The 24,499-nt window shown below is 48.5% G+C and overlaps 1 protein-coding gene across 1 annotated transcript in view; it reads right to left on the reverse strand.

Annotated features, from left to right (window-relative positions):
- Window positions 1-18,901, reverse strand: part of C5H18orf21 (chromosome 5 C18orf21 homolog) — a 121,218-nt gene extending 102,317 nt beyond the window's left edge. Inside the window, exons 1-2 of the mRNA XM_063924917.1 lie at window positions 18,619-18,901; window positions 9,419-9,441 (exon numbers count right to left, since the gene is read on the reverse strand). Coding sequence (XP_063780987.1) covers window positions 9,419-9,441; window positions 18,619-18,692 — 97 coding nt within the window. The 5' untranslated portion in view covers window positions 18,693-18,901. The remainder of the gene's footprint in view (window positions 1-9,418; window positions 9,442-18,618) is intronic.
- Between the last annotated feature and the right edge of the window lie 5,598 nt (window positions 18,902-24,499).

The raw sequence follows: 24,499 nt of genomic DNA on the forward strand, positions 1-24,499 counted from the left end.
AATAGCATGGAGAAGGTAGCCCAAGGTGGGTCATTTTGCACCCTCATTGCTACAGTCCCACTGGGGGGCAAGGAACCCCCAGAACCTGAACCCTCAGCTGCTATGTTATCCTCAAATGCGTCTGCAATGTGGGATCAGCCCCAGCTCTGTTGCCCTTTGTAGCTGGCATAATCAAAAGCTCAATGCAAGGCAACAGTACAATATCAGCAGCACAATACCTGACAAGAACCCCCTGTGTGGTGTATCAGCACAAACAGGGAATTCAAGAGGTATATGGTGACTAAAAATCACAGAGAAAAACACACACTTAGTATATCCTGTGAACTGCCTATATTATGTTAAACCTGACACACTTAGCCCCCTCAGGTTATAGAATATAGGGATAGCAATCTGAATGAGAGACACAAAATGGAGGTCACACAGCAGCTATATGCACACAGAGTCACAGTTTGTACAATGCAATAAAACTGCACTGGACTAGCAATACAGAGTAGTACTATGTATAGCTATACACTTAATAGATATAACAATGCACAGTCAAGACTGGATGTATATCACAGGGTACTTGTACTAAATAACCCTGACTAAATGCACTTTTTCTTAACTAACACTGTCAGCAGACATGTAGACTATTTAAGTGTCCTGTAATATGCACAGCGCTGACAGGCAGGCGGCTTTGCAGAGGAGGATTTACCCAAACAGTCCCAGGATCAGCTCTGCTTGCTATAATGGCGCCCAAACGCTGGCCGGGAGTGAGGGAGAGAGAGATATGCAGCTCCAGGCTGGGAACATTTACTCTAAATGGCGCCCTGGGGCTGGGGGAGGGGCTACAGGTCAAAGCCTTATCTCCCTGCTGGACTTCACCACCGGGTACTGGGGGCTTAATAAAACGGTTTTATGAGAGAAAACCGACTTGTGCCCAGGCCCTGGTGGTCTAGTGGGGTCCCTGTACTACCTCAGTGTCCACGCCAGCGCGCGCGGCCGGCATCCCACCGGCCACGCGGGATCGCGATTTACAGCAGGTCCCGTCGAGGGGACCCCTTACCTCCTCCCTGAGTGCAGCCACGCGATCCAGGAGAACAGCAGTCGTGTGTGTGACTAACTGGAAGAAAACCGGAGCCTCCGCTGTGGGTACCCGGCAACCAGGGTGCGGGAGTGTACAGCGCCGTTGAGGGAGGTGATGGAGCTGCAGCAGGAGATGTCTGACTGAAATCTAACAGTCACTGTCTCTGCTGCAGCCCATGAAATCGTCAATATTCTTTAAAAGCTTATCTGAGGGCTGCTGGAGCAGCCCCCCTGTTAAGTGCCTGCGTACTGCATGGCACCAACTACAAAACGGAGCTCCTGTGCACGGAGGCGGGGTTATAGAGGAGGCAACGTTTGGCATTCTGGGAACAGTCAAAGCTTTGCGCCAGTTGGTGCCTCGGATCAAGACCCTACTCTACACACCAATGTAATTTCCAGTGGAGCCCAGTGTACCCCACAGCAGAAATATATATTAGGATATATATATATATATATATATATATATATCCTATCAGAGGCTTTACGTACTGTCCTCCCTTTGGCAGTGGCTCCCCCGGAGACTCGCACAGCAGCGAAGCAGCCAGTCACTATTGTTAGCGCCGATGTCCCAACGCGCCGCGTTACAGGGAAGAAGATGCACTCAAACTACAGCTCCCAGCAGCCCTTAACGCCTGAATGCTTCGGAGCTTCCAGGCCGGCAGCCCAGGTGCTGTGTTGCGGAGTCAGGGCCTCTGGGGATCTGGGCGCGGCTGTGGCGGAGAGACACTTCTGTGACATCATGCGCAGAGGAGACTCCGGGGGCTCAGAGAGTATGCAGAGCAGGGAGGGCTATGAAAGCCTTCTGCTGCACTGCTTTCATACACATCTATGCCGGTGGCCGCAACAGCTTTTCTTCCACCTGCACTGCAGTTATACAGTGGAGATTGTTGATGCCGGAGGGGGCAGGCGGACTGGCAGCAGGACATAGGACGGTGCAGTAAAAGAATTTTTCCCCCCCATCTACAGCGCAGAGACTTGCTGCAGATGCAGTGGCATACACTTCAACTGTACCTTTTTGGCAGGTACAGTACCTTTTTTTATGGTCTGTACAGATTTTTGGCTCTCCAAATTTCCATTGAAAGTATAGGAAAAGGGGACATGGCCACGCCCCCTTTTTTCTAATTTGTAGTGATTTTTATGTGTAAATTGTTGGAGGGTATGTTGCTGCAGATGCAGGGGGGTGTGGACCTGGAGCTGCAGCTCCATCAGCCCCATTGTTAATCCTGCTCTGAGAACACACAGCAGCCAAAGGGCAAACACTCCCATTGGATGTAACCTGTGTGGGAGGGCGTTTCTCGCCCAATCAGCTGGGTGTGATAGGCCTGCTGCTAACCCAATGAGAGCTCCTAGCCACGCCCAGCGTTATACACACAGGCACAGAGTCACAGATCTGGACTATTATATAGGAGATATTGGTCAGCTGAGATTCTTGAACATGAAAACAGGATTTTAATACCTACCGGTAAATCCTTTTCTCCTAGTCCGTAGAGGATGCTGGGGTCCACTTCAGTACCATGGGGTGAAGACGGTTCCGCAGGAGCCATGGGCACGCTAAGACTTTTTCAGAGTGTGAACTGGCTCCTCCCTCTATGCCCCTCCTCCAGACATCAGTATAGGAACTGTGCCCAGGGAGACGGACATTTCGAGAAAAGGATTTACTTTTAAGTTAATGGGGAGATTCATACCAGCTCACACTTCAACCATGCCGCACAACATGGCATTCAACAAAACACATGCCAATGGGCATGAACATTACAGCAAACGTGCTGAAAACATTTTCAACAAATTAACAACTGCAGGTAAAGTACGCACTGGGCTGGGTGCCCAGCATCCTCTACGGACTAGGAGAAAAGGATTTACCGGTAGGTATTAAAATCCTGTTTTCTCATACGTCCTAGAGGATGCTGGGGTCCACTTCAGTACCATGGGGTTATACCAAAGCTCCAGTACGGGCGGGAGAGTGCGGATGTCACTGCAGCACCGATTGACCAAACTTTAGGTCCTCATCGGCTAAGGTGTCAAACTTGTAAAACTTAGCAAAGGTGTTTGTCCCTGACCAAGTTGCTGCTCGGCAAAGTTGTAATGCCGAGACCCCCCGGGCAGCCGCCCAGGATGAGCCCACCTTCCTAGTAGAATGGGCAGTCACCGAATTCGGTATCGGCAATCCTGCCGTGGAATGAGCTTGCTGAATCGTACCTCTGATCCAGCGCGCAATAGTTTGCTTAGAAGCAGGACACCCAATCTTGTTGGGAGCATACAGGACAAAAGAGCCTCTGTTTTCAGTTTCCGAGCTGTTCTAGCGACATAAATTCTCAAAGCCCTGACCACATCCAGAGACTTTGAAGCAGCGAAGGTGTCAGTAGCCACTGGCACCCCAATAGGTTGGTTTATATGGAAAGAAGAAACCACCTTTGGAAGAAATTGCTGACGAGTTCTTAACTCCACCCTATCTTCGTGGAAAATCAAGTAAGGGCTCTTGTGAGACAAGGCCCCTAACTCAGACACCCTCCTTGTGGATGCTAAGGCCAACAGAATGACCACTTTCCAAGTGAGAAACATCAACTCTATCTCCTGGAGAGGTTCAAACCAATCCGATTGAAGGAACTGCAACAGCACGTTAAGATCCCATGGTGCCACAGGAGGCACAAATGGAGGTTGGTTGTGCAGAACCCCTTTCACGAATGTCTGAACTTCTGGAAGGGAGGCCAATTGTTTCTGAAAGAAAACGGACAAGGACCATCTGGACCTTGATCGAACCCAATCGTAGGTCCGCATCCACACCCGCCTGGAGAAAATGGAGAAAACGTCCTAACTGAAACTCTTACGTTGGAGCCTTCTTGGTTTCACACCAAGACACATATTTTCTCCAAATACGGTGGTAATGTCTAGACGTTACTCCTTTCCTGGCCTGAATAAGAGTGGGAATGACTTCTTTGGGAATACCCTTCCGGGCTAGGATCTGGTGCTCAACAGCCATGCCGTCAAACGTAGCCGCGGTAAGTCTTGATACATGCACGGCCCGTGCTGCAGCAGGTCCTCGCGAAGGGGAAGAGGCCGAGGATCTTCTATGAGCAACTCCTGAAGATCTGGATACCAAGCCTTCCTTGGCCAGTCTGGGACAATGAGGATCGCTCGAACCCCTGTTCTTCTTATGATCTTGAGGACTTTCGGTATGAGTGGAAGTGGAGGGAAGACATATACCGACCGAAACACCCACTGGGTCACTAGTGCATCCACTGCTATTGCTTGAGGGTCTCTCGACCTGGAACAATATCTCTGAAGCTTCATGTTGAGATGAGATGCCATCATGTCTACTTGAGGAACCCCCCAAAGACTTTTCACCTCTGCGAAGACTTCTTGGTGGAGGCCCCATTCTCCTGGATGGAGATCGTGTCTGCTGAGGAAGTCTGCTTCCCAGTTGTCCACTCCCGGAATGAAAATTGCCGACAAAGCTCTTGCATGTCTTTCTGCCCAGAGGAGAATCTTTGTCACCTCTGCCATTGCCGCTCTGCTTTTCGTTCCGCCCTGACTGTTTATGTACGCGACTGCTGTTACATTGTCCGACTGGATCTGTACGGGTTGATCTTGAAGAAGATGCACCGCTTGTAGAAGGCCGATGTAAATGGCTCTCAACTCCAGAACGTTTATGTGAAGACAAGTTTCTTGACTTGACCAACTTCCTTGGAAGCTTTCCCCCTGTGTGACTGCTCCCAAGCCTCGGAGACTTGCATCCGTGGTTACTAGGACCCAGTCCTGAATCCCGAACCTGCGTCCCTCTAGTAGGTGAGAACTGTGTAGCCACCACAGGAGCGAAATTCTGGCTTTGGATGACAGGATTATCCTCTGATGCATGTGTAGATGGGATCCGGACCACTTGTCCAACAGGTCCTGCTGGAATACTCTGGCATGGAATTGGCCAAACTGTATGGCCTCGTAGGCCGCTACCATCTTCCCCAACAACCGAATGCATTGGTGAATCGACACTCTTGTAGGTTTCAGAATTTGTTTGACCATTCTCTGGATTTCCAGAGCCTTTTCTACTGGAAGAAATGCCCTCTGCACCTCTGTGTCCAGTATCATCCCCAGAAAGGACAATCTTATTGTCGGTTCCAAAATTTATGATCCAACCGTGTTGTTGAAGTATTGTCAAGGAGAGTGCAATGTTCTGCACCAACCTTTCTCTGGACCTCGCTTTTATCAGGAGATCGTCCAGGTAAGGATTATATTGACTCCATGCTGTCGAAGGAGGACCATCATTTCTGCCATCACCTTGGTGAACACCCTCGGTGCTGTGGAGAGTCCGAACGGCAAAGTCTGAAATTGGTAATGATAATTCTGTATTGCGAATCTCAGATAAGCTTGATGTGGAGGATAAATGGGAACATGGAAGTAGGCATCTTTTATGTCCACCGACACCATGAAATCCCCCTCCTCTAGACTGGAAATCACTGCCCTCAGAGATTCCATCTTGAACTTGAACCTTTGCAGGTAGAGATTCAGAGTTTTCAGGTTTAGAATCAGTCTGACCGAGCCGTCCGGCTTCGGAACTATGAATAGGCTTGAATAAAACCCTTCTCCTTGTTGTAACAAGGGAACCAGGACAATGACTTGATCCTGACACAATTTTTGTATTGCTGCTGCCACCACTTCCCTGTCTGGGATAGAAGCTGGTAAGGTCGATTTGAAAAATCGGCATAGGGGAAAGTCTTGAAACTACAGTTTGTACCCGTGGGACCCTATTTGTACAACCCACGGGTCCAGGCCAGATTGAACCCAGAACTGACTGAAGAGTTTCAGACGTGCCCCCACTTGAGCGGACTCCCGCAAGAGAGCCCCAGCGTCATGCTGAAGATTTGGCAGAAGCAGAGGTTGATTTCTGCTCCTGTGATTCTGGAGACACTGTGCACTTTTTTCCTTTTCCCCTTCCTTTACCCGCAAAGAAAGGGGAACCTTTACCCTTTTTGTAATTATTGGTCCGAAAGGACTGCATCTGAAAGTGATGTGTCTTTTTCGCCGACGCACCCGCGGTAGCCGCAGAAACTATATCCAGCCCATCTCCAAACAAGGCGGGAGAACCTCCATATTACTTTTGGAATCTGCGTCAGCATTCCATTGGCGAATCCACAATGCCCTCTGTGCTGAAATTTTCATGGTAGCGGCTCTTGATCCCAAGAGACCAATATCTTTCATGGCTTCTAGCATATACGCTGCAGCGTCTTTGATATGACCTAATGTTAGGAGTATCTCGTCTCTCTCTATTGTGTCAATGTCTGATGACAAGTTTTCTGACCACTTTTCAATAGCACTACTCACCCACGCACAGGCAGTGGTAAGCCTGAGTAGTGTCCCATTGGCCACATAAATAGATTTCAACGTATTCTCTAACTTGCGGTCTGCCGGCTCCTTAAGTGAAGCCGTCCCAGGCGCAGGGAGAATCACCTTTTTTGTTAACCGCGACAGGGCACTGTCTAAAACAGGGGGTGACTCCCACCTTTTCCTGTCCTCTGCAGGGAAAGGGTAAGCTACCTGAATTCTTTTGGGAACCTGAAATTTCTTTTCAGGATTGCTCCGTACTCCCTCAAAGAGACTGTTCAGCTCATGAGATGGAGGAAAAGTTACATTAATTTTCTTTTCTTTACAAAAGTAAGCCTTCTCCTGTGGTAAAGGAGGGGCCTCCGTAACTTCTAATACCTCCTTTATAGCAAAAAGCATGTACTGAATGTTTTTTGCTAATTTTGGATCTATTCCCCTGGAATCACTAGTGTCGACACAGGAATCAGAGTCCGTGTCTGTATCAGTTGTACTATTTGTGCAAATAACCTTTTATGTGACCCAGAGGGGTCCCCTGTGGATGAATAGGCAGAACTATTAAAAATCACATCTTCTACAGATTTTCTCCAGTTTTCTGCATGAGACTCAGACTTATCCAATCTCTTACTGATATGATTCACACTATCACGTAATTCTTTCACCCATTCAGGCTCTTGGTGTGACGGCAGCGCCACCACATTACAACTCTGTGTCCCTAAATTAGCTCCCTCAGGGGAAGAGCTCACTGCCTCAGACATGCCACACAAGTGCACAATCACACCACAGACACTCCGGGGCTTATAGGGGACAGACCCACAGTAAAATCTGTCAGAGGGATACAGAAAGGAATTGCCAGTTCACAACTCAGCGCCTAAAGAAAAAATCTGTGTTGTGTAATTTGTACACAGAGACTTTCCGCGCTATATATATTGCCAATAATAGGTTATAGTACCACAATATACACTTCCCCCCCCCTTTTTCCCCCTGATACTTGAGTCAGAAGTGGAGAGGAGGATCAGCGTTTCTTCCCCTGCTGTCTGCTGGTAGAAAATGGCGCCGAGCAGTGTGCTGGCTGCCTGAGGAAGAAGCCCCGCCCCCTGCAATAGCGCATTTTTCCTCAGCTATTGAAATTAGATATTTATACTGGCGGGGGTGTAGGACTGTGCCACAGCATCATATGCCACCTTTTGCCAGTGAGAGTAGGTTTCATGCTGCCCAAGGCGCCCCCCCCCCCCCCACGCCCTGCACCCTGCTGTGACTGTGTTATGGAGAGCAGGTTCGCGCAGCGTTCCCGCTCGCTGTGCGGTACCTTAAGCCGTCACGATGCCCAGCGATCCCTCTCTGCAGACCTCCAGTAATACTACTCACCAGTCTTCTGACTTCTGACTCTGTTAAGGGGGTGATGGCATGCTGTGGGAGTAAACGCATAGCGGCAGCTAGTGTTCAGTACCCTTCAGGAGCTAATGGTGTCCTGTCAGCAGAAGCAGAGCCATGAAACTCTTTATGAAGTTGGTTCCTACTTTTTCCCCCTAAGTCCCACGAAGCAGGGAGACTGTTGCCAGCAATCTCCCTGAAAATAAAAAAACTAACATAAAGTCTTTTGGTGAAACTTAGTAGTGCTCCACTAGAGTGCGACCAGTCTGCCTGGGCACATTTTCTAAACTGAGGTCTGGAGGAGGGGCATAGAGGGAGGAGCCAGTTCACACTCTGAAAAAGTCTTAAAGTGCCCATGGCTCCTGCGGAACCGTCTATACCACATGGTACTGAAGTGGACCCCAGCATCCTCTAGGACATATGAGAAATTATTTTATCGTACTGTTCATTGATTAAGACCCGATTACATGCTTAAGGCGCCATTGTTTTACTTCCAATTTCAGGGATCCATTGACATCCTGCTGCATGATAGGCTATTGTGCCTGAATTATTTCATAATATTATTTTCCCTGTCCTCCTCTTTTCTCTTTTTTTGACTGCTTATCATGTATACTTTTATAATCTAACTATGTAATTTGCATAGTATTAGTGGACAAGAGGAAGAATACTGTAAAAAATAGGGAATTTTTTTTTTTTTCTTATACACGGTTTCAATTAAAAGGTAAGTTTTAAAATGTACAATTTTTTCCTTTTTAAACGAGTGTGCCAACAAAGGGTTCTTTCTTTCTTGTCTCCTACATATATTGGTAACCACACTTTTGATTACAGTGTATTTCTATGGTCCCCAGACCTGGCTGCATGGTGTCACTTCCGGCGACAGAGGTGCCGTGACCGGAAGTGACCGACGGACGAAGTCCACTGACGGGATCACGGATCACACTAAGGAGGGAGTCGCCTGAGGTGGGGGGGGGGGGGGGAGTTTTTGTAATTACTGTTTGCCTATATAGTTTCACTTGTATGCAATGGTAGTGCTGTTTGAGGAAGGTGAAACGTCACTAAGTAAATGTACCCTGAGGGTTTTTTTTCACGTGTTCAGCAGTATCCGAGTTTAATATTCTGTCATTAATGATTTAGGGGGTAATACAGATCTGATCATAGATGTGCTAAATTTAGCACATCTACGATACGTTTCTCAGACATGCGCGGGGAAGCCTACAGCCGCCAACGCCCGCGACCGCCTCTGCCTGTCAATCAGGCAGATGCGATCGCAGCCCTAAGATGCGTTTAGCATATCACTGGGCTCCCAGGGTGCGCACGCGCAATGTGCCCACTACTCCACAAAGGCCTTCAGACTGCGATTGCTGCCGTGATCCAGTCGGAATTAGGCCCCTAGTTACACATTACTGCAATAAGAATCAATCAATGTAACTTCAAATTAAAAATTCTTTAATAATTTTGTTTCTGAGATCACTGTAATGTGATAAGAAATATGCAACAAGTTATTTATTACAATGAACTCAAGTTTGAAAAATCAAACTGCAAATCTCTCTGATATAAATATTTTTTATATCAAATATTTTTTTTTATTTTTTTTTTATTTTTTTATTTTTTTTTTGGGGGGGGGGGGGGGGGGATAAATATATAAATAACCAATACAGGACATACTCACTTTTGAGAGATGGACAAAGGGACCTGAAAAACAGCAAAGCATACAAATAAATAGAAAGTTTTTTTTAATCTCTCTTTTAATAAAGTTTTTGATAACGTTTAGGTTGAATATTAGACAAAAAAATAAATAAATATTATAACAACTAAATATTATGTCTTAAGGCCCATACACACTTGACGATGCACACGTCGTTAACGACCGTCGTTAACGACTTCCCTAGAACAGCTGAGCAAACGACATGAGCATACACACTACCAACGACCAAAGACGAAAGACGAAAGACCAAAGACCATAGACCATAGACCATAGACCATTCATCGTTGAAGCATCCAAGCTGAACAGTTTATTAAAATAATGAGCTGGGAACAGGGCTGGTGAACAGTGGCTTGGTCGTTGGTTGTTGGTCTTTCACACCATACACATTCAACGACGTCTCTGGTCGGTAACGACCATAGTGGAAATTGAGCATACATGCTCCACAGATAAGCGAGGGTCGTTAACGTCCCGCGGGGACGCGCATCGGTGGTCGTCGGATGCATACACACTTGACGATATAATGAGCGACGTCGTTGATGAGGGCTGAAATGAACGACGTCGTTCATTTTATCGTCAAGTGTGTATGGGCCTTTACATTTAAAAAAGTCAGTACAATATTATTAAATAAAAATAAATAATAAAAATATATATTAAAGACATAAGTGAAATGGTAATGCTTATACTATATGCTGATCCTCAATTTGAGCACACAAACAGTAGATGTGGCGGCAACTATAAGATGCATAATATTTAAGGGTATACTTCTCAACAAACACATATTTAATGGGGGGTAAAGCGATGCTTACCTCCCCAACAGTGGCGGAACTAGCGAGCAGCGGGCCCAGGTGCAACAAAATGCTTTGGGCCCCACCTCATCCTGTCCAAGTCCACCCCCTCACCCCTAGAGAGGATCTGGTGAGGGGGACCTGCTCAGGGCCAGAGAAATGGATACCTAGCAACAGTGCGGTAACTAGACATTTTAGCGCTGTGTGCAAGAAACGGCATCGGAGCCCCTCCTCCATCCATGCAAATCAGGGGCAGTGCGCGCCGTAGGCGCGCGCAAAAAATACAGGAGCGTGGCTTCATGGGGAAGGGGTCTGGCCACAAAATAATACCAACTCATATAACGGTGCACTGTCTGGTGGTAGTTTCGCCACTGGATCTTTTGGGGAGCCCTGCGGTCGTGTGCAGACTGCAGATTTTTACAGCTGGGCCTCAGGTAGTCCAGGCTCAGGGTATGGCCGCAGTAAGGCTTTCAGCAGGGAGGAACGGTGCAAGTGCAGGTTTGCACCAGCGCACACCTTCACAGGGGGTAGAGAGTGGTGAGCTGCATTCATAAACTTCCCCCCACTTACAGTGACTCACCAGGCAGCAGATGTTTCCCCCCCAATTCCTCTAGTAGCAGGAGAGAAAGCCGGGAGCAGGCAGGACACAATGAGGGAGGTGCAGACTCAAGCAGCCCGCACTTCAATAATGGTGGCTGGATGGTCCGGGAGTCAGCAGGCACACATGCAGCAGAGGGACCCAGATGCCGTCTCAGTAGTCAGTTAAGGAAGGTGGGAGGCCCCCGGAGAGGTACCAGAGGCAGCTGTATGAAGGACAAATAGCTCGAGAGGCCAGGGAGGGCACCGGAGCACTCAGCCCCGTTATCAGGATGGCGGGCGGGAGCTCTGGGATCCGACAGCAGTACAGGCAGCAGCAGGAGTCGGGGCTTGAGCCAGATGACACCTGGCAGGCTGCCAAAAGGAGACCCCACCGCAGAGACAGCAATTGCAGTCGGGGAGCGCAGGTGGACTCGGCGTTGCTGTACCGCGATGGCGGGCAGCAGCTCCGGGATACGGCAGGAGCACAAGCGGCAGCGAAGTCAGGTCCAGCGCGCACTCTGCAGGCTGGGGGGGGGGGGGGGGGGGCCACAGGGACACAAGCGGCAGCGAGGCAGTGGGAAGCAGCTAGAGGGTGAAAGGAGGACACCGGCACACAGTGCACACTGCGCTGCTCACAATATGGCCCGGGACTGGCCGCTGTGTGCTGCGGGCCGCAGCACACAGCGGCAGGCGGCATGTAATGAGTCAGTTTGACTCATTACATGCCGCGCTGGCTTTGGGCCCCTTGAAAGCGGCGGGCCCCAGTGCAAGGCACTGCCTGCACTGGCGGTAGTTCCGCCTCTGCTGCCCAACACAGAATGCGCAAATAGGGGGTAATTCAGATCTGATCACAGCAGTACATTTGTTAGCTAATGGGCAAAACCATGTGAACTGCAGGGGGGCAGATATAACATTTGCAGAGAGAGTTAGATTTGGGTGTAACTTTTAAATCATAACTGCTATTTCAAATCTGTTTGCAGAAATAAACATTACAGAAAATGCTGATGTTGTTAGACATGTTACATGACCCTCTTTCCATTTGAAAAAACTGACTTAGATGCAAGATGGCCGATTTCAAGATGGCGCCCATGTCGGTATATACCCTAAAAGATGGCCCGGCTCCCAATACAAAATGGCAAATTTACCGGCATTATAAGGCGGGGAGACTTATTCTCTTATCCGGGAGGGCCACCCTATTAGAGGACGGAGGTGATTCTATTAGCCCTGATACTGGCTATGTTATCATGCGATGACAGCACTTATCAGGGATTATGCTTCGGGTGACTTGGGCACCTAAGCATAATCCCTGATAAGCAGGTGCCAGAGCTGCGATTAACACATGGGATCGGGAACAACGCCCATGCTGCATCTGCACCATGGCTGTCGTTAACGAGGACCTCCTTCGTCTGTACATGTTCAGAGGAGGGTCGTTAACGATGCACAGGAGCGCGCATTATTAACGACATTGAGTGTACACACTAGACTAGATTGTAAAAGATCTCCCTCAGAATGGCCCTTCTGAATTAGATCTATTATTATTCGTCTAGTGTGTATGGGCCTTAATTGTAACATATTATATGCCGCCCTGTGTGTCTATACACACGGAGAGATGTTTTCTTAATTTTTAAGCAATATGACTAGATTGCTTAGAAAATAAGATTTTACTTACCGATAAATCTATTTCTCGTAGTCCGTAGTGGATGCTGGGACTCCGTAAGGACCATGGGGAATAGCAGCTCCGCAGGAGACAGGGCACAAGAATAAAAGCTTTAGGATCAGGTGGTGTGCACTGGCTCCTCCCCCTATGACCCTCCTCCAAGCCTCAGTTAGGATACTGTGCCCGGACGAGCGTACATAATAAGGAAGGATATTGAATCCCGGGTAAGACTCATACCAGCCACACCAATCACACCGTACAACTTGTGATCTGAACCCAGTTAACAGTATGATAACAACGAAGGAGCCTCTGAAAAGATGGCTCACAACAACAATAACCCGATTTAGTTAACAATAACTATGTACAAGTATTGCAGACAATCCGCACTTGGGATGGGCGCCCAGCATCCACTACGGACTACGAGAAATAGATTTATCGGTAAGTAAAATCTTATTTTCTCTGACGTCCTAGTGGATGCTGGGACTCCGTAAGGACCATGGGGATTATACCAAAGCTCCCAAACGGGCGGGAGAGTGCGGATGACTCTGCAGCACCGAATGAGAGAACTCCAGGTCCTCCTCAGCCAGGGTATCAAATTTGTAGAATTTAGCAAACGTGTTTGCCCCTGACCAAGTAGCTGCTCGGCAAAGTTGTAAAGCCGAGACCCCTCGGGCAGCCGCCCAAGATGAGCCCACTTTCCTTGTGGAATGGGCTTTTACAGATTTTGGCTGTGGCAGGCCTGCCACAGAATGTGCAAACTGAATTGTACTACAAATCCAACGAGCAATCGTCTGCTTAGAAGCAGGAGCACCCAGCTTGTTGGGTGCATACAGGATAAACAGCGAGTCAGACTTTCTGACTCCAGCCGTCCTGGAAACATATATTTTCAGGGCCCTGACAACGTCAAGTAACTTGGAGTCCTCCAAGTCCCTAGTAGCCGCAGGCACCACAATAGGTTGGTTCATGTGGAAAGCAGAAACCACCTTAGGGAGAAATTGAGGACGAGTCCTCAATTCTGCCCTGTCAGAATGAAAAATTAAGTAAGGGCTTTTATATGATAAAGCCGCCAATTCTGACACACGCCTGGCTGAAGCCAGGGCTAACAAAATATCTCACATGGAAGGTGACGATGCTAAGTCCGCAGTGGTGAGTGGTTCAAACCAATGTGACTTAAGGAACCTCAAAACAACATTGAGATCCCAAGGTGCCACTGGAGGCACAAAAGGAGGTTGTATATGCAGTACCCCTTTTACAAATGTCTGAACTTCAGGTACTGAAGCCAGTTCTTTCTGGAAGAAAATCGACAGGGCCGAAATTTGAACCTTAATGGACCCTAATTTTAGGCCCATAGACAGTCCTGTTTGCAGGAAATGGAGGAAACGACCCAGTTGAAATTCCTCTGTAGGGGCCTTCTTGGCCTCACACCACGCAACATATTTTCGCCAAATGCGGTGATAATGTTTTGCGGTTACATCCTTCCTGGCTTTGACCAGGGTAGGGATGACTTCATCTGGAATGCCTTTTTCCTTCAGGATCCGGCGTTCAACCGCCATGCCGTCAAACGCAGCCGCGGTAAGTCTTGGAACAGACAAGGCCCCTGCTGGAGCAGGTCCTTTCTTAGAGGTAGAGGCCACGGGTCTTCCGTGAGCATCTCTTGAAGTTCCGGGTACCAAGTCCTTCTTGGCCAATCCGGAACCACGAGTATCGTTCTTACTCCTCTCCTTCTTATGATTCTCAGTACTTTTGGTATGAGAGGCAGAGGAGGGAACACATACACTGACTGGTACACCCACGGTGTCACCAGAGCGTCCACCGCTATTGCCTGAGGGTCCCTTGACCTGGCGCAATATCTGTCTAGTTTTTTGTTTAGACGTGACGCCATCATGTCCACCTTTGGTTTTTCCCAACGGTTTACAATCAGGTGGAAGACTTCTGGGTGAAGTCCCCACTCTCCCGGGTGAAGGTCGTGTCTGCTGAGGAAGTCTGCTTCCCAGTTGTCCACTCCCGGAATGAACACTGCTGACAGAGCTATCACATGATTTTCCGCCCAGCGAAGAATCCTTGCAGCTTCTGCCATTGCCCTCCTGCTTCTCGTGCCGCCCTGTCTGTTTACGTGGGCGACTGACGTGATGTTGTCCGATTGGATCAATACCGCCTGACCCTGAAGCAGGGGTTTCGCTTGACTTAGGGCATTGTAAATGGCCCGTAGTTCCAGAATGTTTATATGAAGAGATGTTTCCATGCTTGACCACAAGCCCTGGAAGTTTTTTCCGTGTGACTGCTCCCCAGCCTCTCAGGCTTGCATCCGTGGTCACCAGGATCCAATCCTGAATGCCGAATCTGCGGCCCTCTAGAAGATGAGCACTCTGCAACCACCACAGGAGGGACACCCTTGTCTTTGGCGACAGGGTTATCCGCTGCTGCATCTGAAGATGCGAACCGGACCATTTGTCCAGTAGATCCCACTGAAACGTTCTTGCATGGAATCTTCCGAATGGAATTGCTTCGTAAGAAGCCACCATTTTTCCCAGGACCCTCGTGCACTGATGCACTGACACCTGGCCTGGTTTTAGGAGGTTCCTGACTAGCTCGGATAACTCCTTGGCCTTCTCCTCCGGGAGAAAAACCTTCTTCTGGACTGTGTCCAGAATCATTCCTAGGAACAGAAGACGTGTCGTTGGAATCAGCTGCGATTTTGGAATATTTAGGATCCACCCGTGCTGACGTAACACTATCTGAGATAGTGCTACTCCGACTTCTAACTGTTCCCTGGACCTTGCCCTTATCAGGAGATCGTCCAAGTAAGGGATAATTAATACGCCTTTCCTTCGAAGAAGAATCATCATTTCGACCATTACCTTGGTAAAGACCCGAGGTGCCGTGGACAACCCAAACGGCAGCGTCTGAAACTGATAATGACAGTCTTGTACTACAAACCTGAGATACCCTTGGTGAGAAGGGTAGATTGGGACGTGGAGATAAGCATCTTTGATGTCCAGAGACACCATATAGTCCCCTTCTTCCAGGTTCGCTATCACCGCTCTGAGTGATTCCATCTTGAATTTGAACCTTTTTATGTAAGTGTTCAAGGATTTCAGATTTAAAATTGGTCTCACCGAGCCGTCCGGCTTCGGTACCACAAACAGCGTGGAATAATACCCCTTTCCTTGTTGTAGGAGGGGTACCTTGATTATCACCTGCTGGGAATACAGCTTGTGAATGGCTTCCAGAACTGCCTCCCTGTCGGAGGGAGACTTTGGCAGAGCAGACTTCAGGAACCGGCGAGGGGGAAACGCCTCGAATTCCAGTTTGTACCCCTGCGATACTACCTGTAGAATCCAGGGATCCACTTGCGAGTGAGCCCACTGCGCGTTGAAATTCTTGAGACGGGCCCCCACCAAGTCTGAGTCTGCTTGTAAAGCCCCAGCGTCATGCTGAAGACTTGGCAGAAGCAGGGGAAGGCTTCTGATCCTGGGAAGCGGCTGCATGGTGCAGTCTTTTTCCCCTTCCTCTGCCCCGGGGCAGAAAGGAATGGCCTTTTGCTCGCTTGTATTTATGGAAACGAAAGGACTGAGTTTGAAAAGACGGTGTCTTTTTCTGTTGATGTGAAGTGACCTGGGGTAAGAAGGTGGACTTTCCAGCCGTTGCCGTGGCCACCAGGTCCGAAAGACCAGCCCCAAATAACTCCTCCCCTTTATACGGCAATACTTCCATATGTCGTTTGGAATCCGCATCCCCTGACCACTGACGCGTCCATAACGTTCTTCTGGCAGAGATGGACATCGCACTTACTCTTGATGCCAGGGTGCAAATATCCCTCTGTGCATCACGCATATATAGTAATGCATCCTTCAAATGCTCTATAGTTAACAATATATTGTCCCTATCCAGGGTATCAATATTTTCAGTCAGGGAATCCGACCACGCGACTCCAGCACTGCACATCCAGGCTGAAGCGATTGCTGGTCGCAGTATAACACCAGTATGTGTGTATATACTTTTTAGGATATTTTCCAGCCTTCTATCAGCTGGTTCTTTGAGGGTGGCCGTATCAGGAGACGGTAACGCTACTTGTTTAGATAAACGTGTGAGCGCCTTATCTACCCTAGGGGGTGTTTCCCAAGGTGTCCTAACCTCTGATGGGAAAGAATATAGTGCCAATAATTTATTAGAAATTAGCAGTTTTTTTGTCGGGAGAAAACCACGCTTTATCACATACCTCATTCAATTCATCTGACTCAGGAAAAAACTATTGGTAGTTTTTTCACCCCCCACATAATACCCTTCTTAGTGGTATTTGTAGTGTCAGAAATGTGCAATGCTTCCTTCATTGCCGTGATCATGTAACGTGTGGCCCTACTGGACATTACGTTCGACTCATCACCGTCGACACTAGACTCAGTATCTGTGTCTGTGTCGACCCACTGAGGTAACGGGCGTTTTAGGGCCCCTGACGGTGTCTGAGACGCCTGGACAGGCACTAATTGATTTGCCGGCTGTCTCATGTCGTCAACAGTTTTTTGCAAAGTGTTGACATTATCACTTAATTGTTTGAACACGATCATCCAGTCAGGTGTCGACTCCCTAGGGGGTGACATCACTAACGCAGGCAATTGCTCCGCCTCCACATCATTTTCCTCCTCATACATGTCGACACACACGTACCGACACACAGCACACACACCGGGAATGCTCTGATAGAGGACAGGACCCCACGAGCCCTTTGGAGAGACAGAGGGAGAGTCTGCCAGCACACACCCAGCGCTATATATATATACAGGGATAACCTTATATAAGTGTTATTCCCTTATAGCTGCTGTTTATATTGTCATTTGCTGCCAATAGTGCCCCCCCTTCTCTTTTTTACCCTGATTCTGAAGCAGGACTGCAGGGGAGAGTCAGGGAGCCGTCCTTCCAGCGGAACTGTGAGGGAAAATGGCGCTTGTGTGCTGAGGAGATAGGCTCCGCCCCTTCACGACGTCCTTATCTCCCGCTCTTTTGTGTAAAAATGGCAGGGGTTAAAATACATCCATATAGCCCAGGAGCTATATGTGATGTATTCTTTTGCCACCTAAGGTATTATCATTTATATTGCGTCTCAGGGCGCTCCCCCCCAAGCGCCCTGCACCCTCAGTGACCGGAGTGTGAAGTGTGCTGAGAGCAATGGCGCACAGCTGCGGTGCTGTGCGCTACCTTAGTCTGAAGACAGGATTGTCTTCTGCCGCCGATTTCACCGGACCTCTTCGTCTCTTCTGGCTCTGTAAGGGGGACGGCGGCGCGGCTCCGGTGACCCATCCAGGCTGTACCTGTGATCGTCCCTCTGGAGCTAATGTCCAGTAGCCTAAGAAGCCCAATCCACTCTGCACGCAGGTGAGTTCGCTTCTTCTCCCCTTAGTCCCACGATGCAGTGAGCCTGTTGCCAGCAGGACTCACTGAAAATAAAAAACCTAAATTAAACTTTTATTCTAAGCAGCTCAGGAGAGCCACCTAGCCTGCACCCTTCTCGTTCGGGCACAAAAATCTAACTGAGGCTTGGAGGAGGGTCATAGGGGGAGGAGCCAGTGCACACCACCTGATCCTAAAGCTTTTATTCTTGTGCCCTGTCTCCTGCGGAGCCGCTATTCCCCATGGTCCTTACGGAGTCCCAGCATCCACTAGGACGTCAGAGAAATTAAGCACGGATCACTCTGTGTGTATGCCCCATAACGACAGCGATGTGCGTCCCCACGCGTCGCTATCGTTGACTCTAGATTGGCAATTCTAGTCAGATCGCTTCCGTCCTGCTCAGCACATATCGCACTGTGGGGGGAAGATGTACTAAGCATTGAAAAGAGTTAAGTAACATTTATAATTTGCATACTGTATAGTTATATAGTGCAGCTGGTTGGTTACCACCACGGGCAATTTCTCCATTCTTTTCTATGTGCTGAGCGTTCTGTGCTAGATCGCTCAGCACACATCTCCAGCCGGGCACACAGTCACACAGAGCCGATACAAAGGAAGCCAATCAGAAGGCAGGACCTGCATACGTCACACGGTGGGCGGAACAACTGCGTCAAGCGAATTCTACTATAGCACACTTTTGCTACTTTACTAACCCAAATGTAGGTGTTGCTGCATTACACACAAGTTGCTTTACTCACATCATGTGACGCGAGAGGCCGGGACACGTGTCTTTCATAGCGGCGGCCGCTCTCTGCAGGAACGTCTCAGTCATGGCGTCCTCAGGGTTAGCAGCAGCAGGAGCAGTGCAAGACGAGCACACACGGCTATAGTGCCGCTTACATCACGTGATGCGCACTGTACTTCCGGCCGGAGTATAGTCGTGCCGTGCGTGCTATCTTGGAACTTCTTGTTATACCGCAGACCGGGAGTCTTGGAGTCTGCGGCGGTGGTGGGAGTTTTGCCTTTGTGCCTATAGAGGGCTGCTCATTACGAGTACTGTTCTGGATGTCCTGTTATCTGTGTCTGAAAAAGCTGAGCTTTTTACTGATTGAATTGAACTGCAATCCCGAGTCATGCTGTAGTTACTTTTGTAAATAATGTGTGATTTTACATTTTGGTGTCTCCACATCATTAAGCTTGCGCTTATCACACATTGCAGTAAGATTGTGGTGTTTTGATATTATGGACATTTCCCAATTTTGGCCTTCAACATGCCTGGAAACTTTAGTAAATAAACTCCTCGCACATCTTTTTGCAAACTTGACAATAAAAAGAAACTAGGTCTGCAGTGCTGTTTTTTGACCTAGCCATACGCAAGCACAAACAGCATTGCGGCAAAGCAATTTAGTTGGCAGTACGGATGGTGTAATGGTTAGTATTACTGTCTCACAGCACTGGGGTCATGGGTTCAATTCCCACCATGGCTCTACCGGTGAGGAGTTTGTATATTCTCCCCGTACTTGCGTGGGGTTTCCTCCGGGTTCTCCGGTTTCCTCCCACAATCCAAAAATATATATACTGGTAGGTTAATTGGATCCCAACAAAAATTAACCCTAGTATGAATGTGTGCGTGTGCAGGTGGTAGGGAATATAGATTGTAAGATCCACTGGGGCAGGGACCGATGTGAATAGTTAAATATTCTCTGTAAAGTGCTGTGGAATGTGTGCGCGCTATATAAATAACTGGTAATAATGTCTGAATGCCTGTTCTCGCGCCTCAACACTCTGTTAAGTCCAGGAGGATGGCTATTCTCCGACTTGGCGTTGAATTGACCTCAGAGACTTTAAATTTGTATCTGTTGATCAATAAGATTTTCTTCATATAAATTTGACTCTTCTTTTGGGATTCAGTATTGTCTAAAGTAGAGTTTAACTCTTATCCACATGACAGAATCCACGAAAATCAAGAAATGCATTCTGCGTAATCAGGATACACAAGTTGCTCTCATGCAAGTTTTACAAATTCAATTAACTGCTGTACAAAGCAGGCTGGGGGAAATTTCGTAAGGGCAGTACACTCGGGGAGAGATGTGTGCTGAGCGATCTATTACAGACCACTCAGCACACAGCGCGAGGTGAGGCGCCGAAATGAGCGATGTGCTAGATTGTACCTGCATGTAGGCCAATCTAGAGCACCGGCTATAGCGACGCGTGGGGCCGCGCATCGCTATTGCTGTGGGACATACACACTGAGAGATCTGTGCTTAACTTCTAAACAATCTAGTCAGATTGCTTAGATTTTAAGCATGGATCTCTCCGTGTGTGCCCCCCTTTTATACTGTCGTTGCATGCATGGGATGCGATCACTTGTTGAGATCCCGGCGGTCACAATGCTGACTACAGGATCATGGCAGGTGGTATAATGCCACCCCAGGAATTCCAGCGCTACAGGCTTTCTCCCTCTATGGGTGTCCATGACACCCATAGAGGGAGAATAGATCCTGTGGCGAGCAACCATGCCCGCATAATGGAGAGCTCGAAAGGAGCTTTCTGTCACTCGCCCCACTGCCGGCATAATGGTGGCCAGGATCATGACAGCCAGGATCCCGGCCATTGGTAAATCGTATGTATTCCGCATGCACACCTGGGCCTGAGCTTGCAGGTGCTACTATTGAACCAATTATCTAGCTACCTGTAAAGCTTGATGGGAGTCCATGTTTATAGAGACCGTTTATTGCACCATACAGTCAGAATTAAATTATGGGTGAATTGCTGTTGCCTGGCGTTTATACGTTGGCAACGACGGACAGATTTGCACCCTTTGCCCACCTGATTCGCATCCCTTTTGCTCAAAAGTGGTTGCTAACCTATGGGGTAGTGAACACTTTTGAGTGAGATCTCACTGACGTAAAGTGCGCCAGGTCTCGTTTGAAATTTAGCAGGGCGAACAAATCAACTGCAATTAAATTCCCCCCAAGGACTTGCTATGATGGTACTTTGAAAGTGGGGTGTATTTTAATGTACTAAGGGGCCCATTTATTAAAATTTTTACTAAAATATTGTGAAAACGGGTTTTTTTCTAACCCTTTTCACAAAATGTAAGTTTCAACTAAATGTGATAAAGAGTAATTGGAGGAGAGTTCACAAAATTCTTCCTCCAGAACCCTAATTATCACCTTTTTCTAGAAAACAGATCGCATTTCCCAGTACAATTATGGGAAATGCAATGTGTTCAAATGTACTAATGTTGAAATGTAAAAAAACACTGCAGGCAGCCTTGCATTATTAACGCCACCTTCAGATGGCGGAGAGAGACTCCTTCCCTGCAGCAGCTCCAATAACTGTGTTTTCAGCCAAAGAAGAGGGAGAAATCCTTGCAGCCCTGTCCCCCATCCTCCCATTCTCTGCTTCCGTGCAATGTACAGCACCTGGAGCACAGCCAGAAGAGTCCCTGCTCCCTTGTATGTAGTGTCGAAGTCGGAAAAAGAAGACATACAAACTACACACAGATTGATGTTTCTCTGTGGTAGCGTAAGGACGCAATTGACGTGTATGGATGCACCATGCTTCTTTACCGTACATCATGCATAGAGTCGCACGGCGCGTGTGTTGCAGCATGGTGGGTGTATATACAGTAAAAGGCACAATCACTGAGAAATGCCACACAGACACATTTTAAACCACACACAAATTACACCTAGATACAAAATGTAAACATGTAGCTCATTGCAACAATTAGTTATGAACAATTGTATGAAATATAAAGTCCCATTCTATGAGAACAAAAGACTTCCTGCATCTTCAAACTGGACATTGCTTGCATATAAACTGACCAATAACACACAAGGAATGAGAGGCCTCCCTCTCCTGGGCCAATGGAAGGAGACCGAAATCAACAACCTGTTAACTCCCACTTTCTCTGACGTCCTAGTGGATGCTGGGAACTCCGTAAGGACCATGGGGAATAGCGGCTCCGCAGGAGACTGGGCACAAAAGTAAAGCTTTAGGACTACCTGGTGTGCACTGGCTCCTCCCCCTATGACCCTCCTCCAAGCCTCAGTTAGATTTTTGTGCCCGGCCGAGAAGGGTGCACACTAGGGGCTCTCCTGAGCTTCTTAGTGAAAGTTTAGTTTTAGGTTTTTTATTTTCAGTGAGACCTGCTGGCAACAGGCTCACTGCATCGAGGGACTAAGGGGAGAAGAAGCGAACCTGCCTGCTTGCAGCCAGCTTGGGCTTCTTAGGCTACTGGACACCATTAGCTCCAGAGGGACCGAACACAGGCCCAGCCTCGGAGTCCGGTCCCAGAGCCGCGCCGCCGCCCCCCTTACAGAGCCAGAAGCAAGAAGAGGTCCGGAAAAATCGGCGGCAGAAGACATCAGTCTTCAACAAGGTAGCGCACAGCACTGCAGCTGTGCGCCATTGCTCCTCAGGCACACTTCACACTCCGGTCACTGAGGGTGCAGGGCGCTAGGGGGGGGTGCCCTGAGCAGCAATGTAAAACACCTTTGCTGGCGAAAATACACCACATATAACCCCCAGGGCTATATGGATGTATTTTAACCCCTGCCAGAATTCACCAAAAAGCGTGAGAAAAGGCCGCCGAGAAGGGGGCGGAGCCTATCTCCTCAGCACACGGGCGCCATTTTCCATCACAGCTCCGCTGGAAGGACGTCTCCCTGATTCTCCCCTGCAGTCCTGCACTACAGAAAAGGGTAAAAAAGAGAGGGGGGGGCACTAATTTGGCGCAGTTTTGATAATAACAGCAGCTATAAAGGGAAAAGCACGTTATATAGTGGTATTCCTGTCTATATATAGCGCTCTGGTGTGTGCTGGCATACTCTCCCTCTGTCTCCCCAAAGGGCTAGTGGGGTCCTGTCCTCTATCAGAGCATTCCCTGTGTGTGTGCGGTGTGTCGGTACGATTGTGTCGACATGTTTGAGGAGGAAAATGAGATGGAGGCGGAGCAATTGCCTATAATAGAGTTGTCACCCCCTAGGGAGTCGACACCTGAGTGGATGAGCTTATGGAAGGAATTGCGTGACAATGTCAGCTCTTTACGAAAGACAGTTGACGATATGAGACAGCCGGCTACTCAGCTTGTGCCTGTCCAGGGGTCTCAAACTCCATCAGGGGCTCTAAAACGCCCGTTACCTCAGATGGCAGACACGGATACTGACTCCAGTGTCGACGATGATGAGACAAATGTGACTTCCAGTAGGGCCACATGTTACATGATTGAGGCAATGAAAAATGTTTTGCATATTTCTGATAATACAAGTACCACTAAAAAGGGTATTATGTTTGGTGAGAAAAAACTGCCTGTAGTTTTTCCTGTATCCGAGGAATTAAATGAAGTGTGTGATGAGGCGTGGGTTTCCCCCGATAAAAAACTGATAATTCCTAAAAGGTTATTGGCATCATACCCTTTCCCGCCAGAGGATAGGGCACGTTGGGAAACACCCCCTAGGGTGGATAAAGCGCTCACACGCTTGTCTAAACAGGTGGCACTACCCTCTCCTGATACGGCCGCCCTAAAGGAACCTGCCGACAGAAAGCAGGAGAATATCCTAAAATGTATATACACTCACACGGGTGTTATACTGCGACCAGCAATCGCCTCAGCCTGGATGTGCAGTGCTGGGGTGGCGTGGTCGGATTCCCTGACTGAAAATATTGATACCCTAGATAGGGACAGTATATTACTGACTATAGAGCATTTAAAAGATGCATTTTTATATATGCGTGATGCGCAGAGGGATATTTGCCGACTGGCATCAAGAGTTAGCGCGCTGTCCATTTCTGCAAGAAGAGGGTTATGGACGCAGCAGTGGTCAGGTGATGCGGATTCCAAAAGGCACATGGAAGTATTGCCTTATAAGGGGGAGGAGTTATTTGGGGTAGGTCTATCAGACCTGGTAGCCACGGCAACTGCTGGAAAATCCACATTTTTACCCCAGGTAGCCTCTCAACATAAGAAGACGCCGTATTATCAGGCGCAGTCCTTTCGGCCCCATAAGGGCAAGCGGGCAAAAGGCTCCTCATTTCTGCCCCGTGGCAGAGGGAGAGGAAAAAGGCTGCAGCACACAGCCAGTTCCCAGGAACAGAAGCCCTCTCCCGCCTCCGCAAAGTCCTCAGCATAACGCTGGGGCTTTACAAGCGGACTCAGGCACGGTGGGGGCCCGTCTCAAGAAGTTCAGCGCGCAGTGGGCCCACTCGCAAGTGGACCCCTGGATCCTTCAGGTGGTATCTCAGGGGTACAAATTGGAATTCGAGACGTCTCCCCCTCGCCGTTTCCTAAAGTCTGCTTTACTGACGTCTCCCTCAGACAGGGAGGCAGTATTGCAAGCCATTCACAAGCTGTATTCCCAGCAGGTGATAATCAAGGTACCCCTCCTGCAACAGGGAAAGGGGTATTATTCCACACTGTTTGTGGTACCGAAGCCGGACGGCTCGGTGAGACCAATTTTAAAGGACATCAAAGATGCTTACCTACATGTCCCAAATTTACCCTTCTCACCAAGGGTACCTCAGGTTTGTGGTACAGAATTGTCACTATCAGTTTCAGACGCTGCCGTTTGGCTTGTCCACGGCACCCCGGGTCTTTACCAAGGTAATGGCCGAAATGATGATACTCCTTCG

The sequence above is a fragment of the Pseudophryne corroboree genome, chromosome 5 (genome assembly GCF_028390025.1).
Source record: "Pseudophryne corroboree isolate aPseCor3 chromosome 5, aPseCor3.hap2, whole genome shotgun sequence".
In the NCBI taxonomy this organism is placed as follows: Eukaryota; Metazoa; Chordata; class Amphibia; order Anura; family Myobatrachidae; genus Pseudophryne; species Pseudophryne corroboree.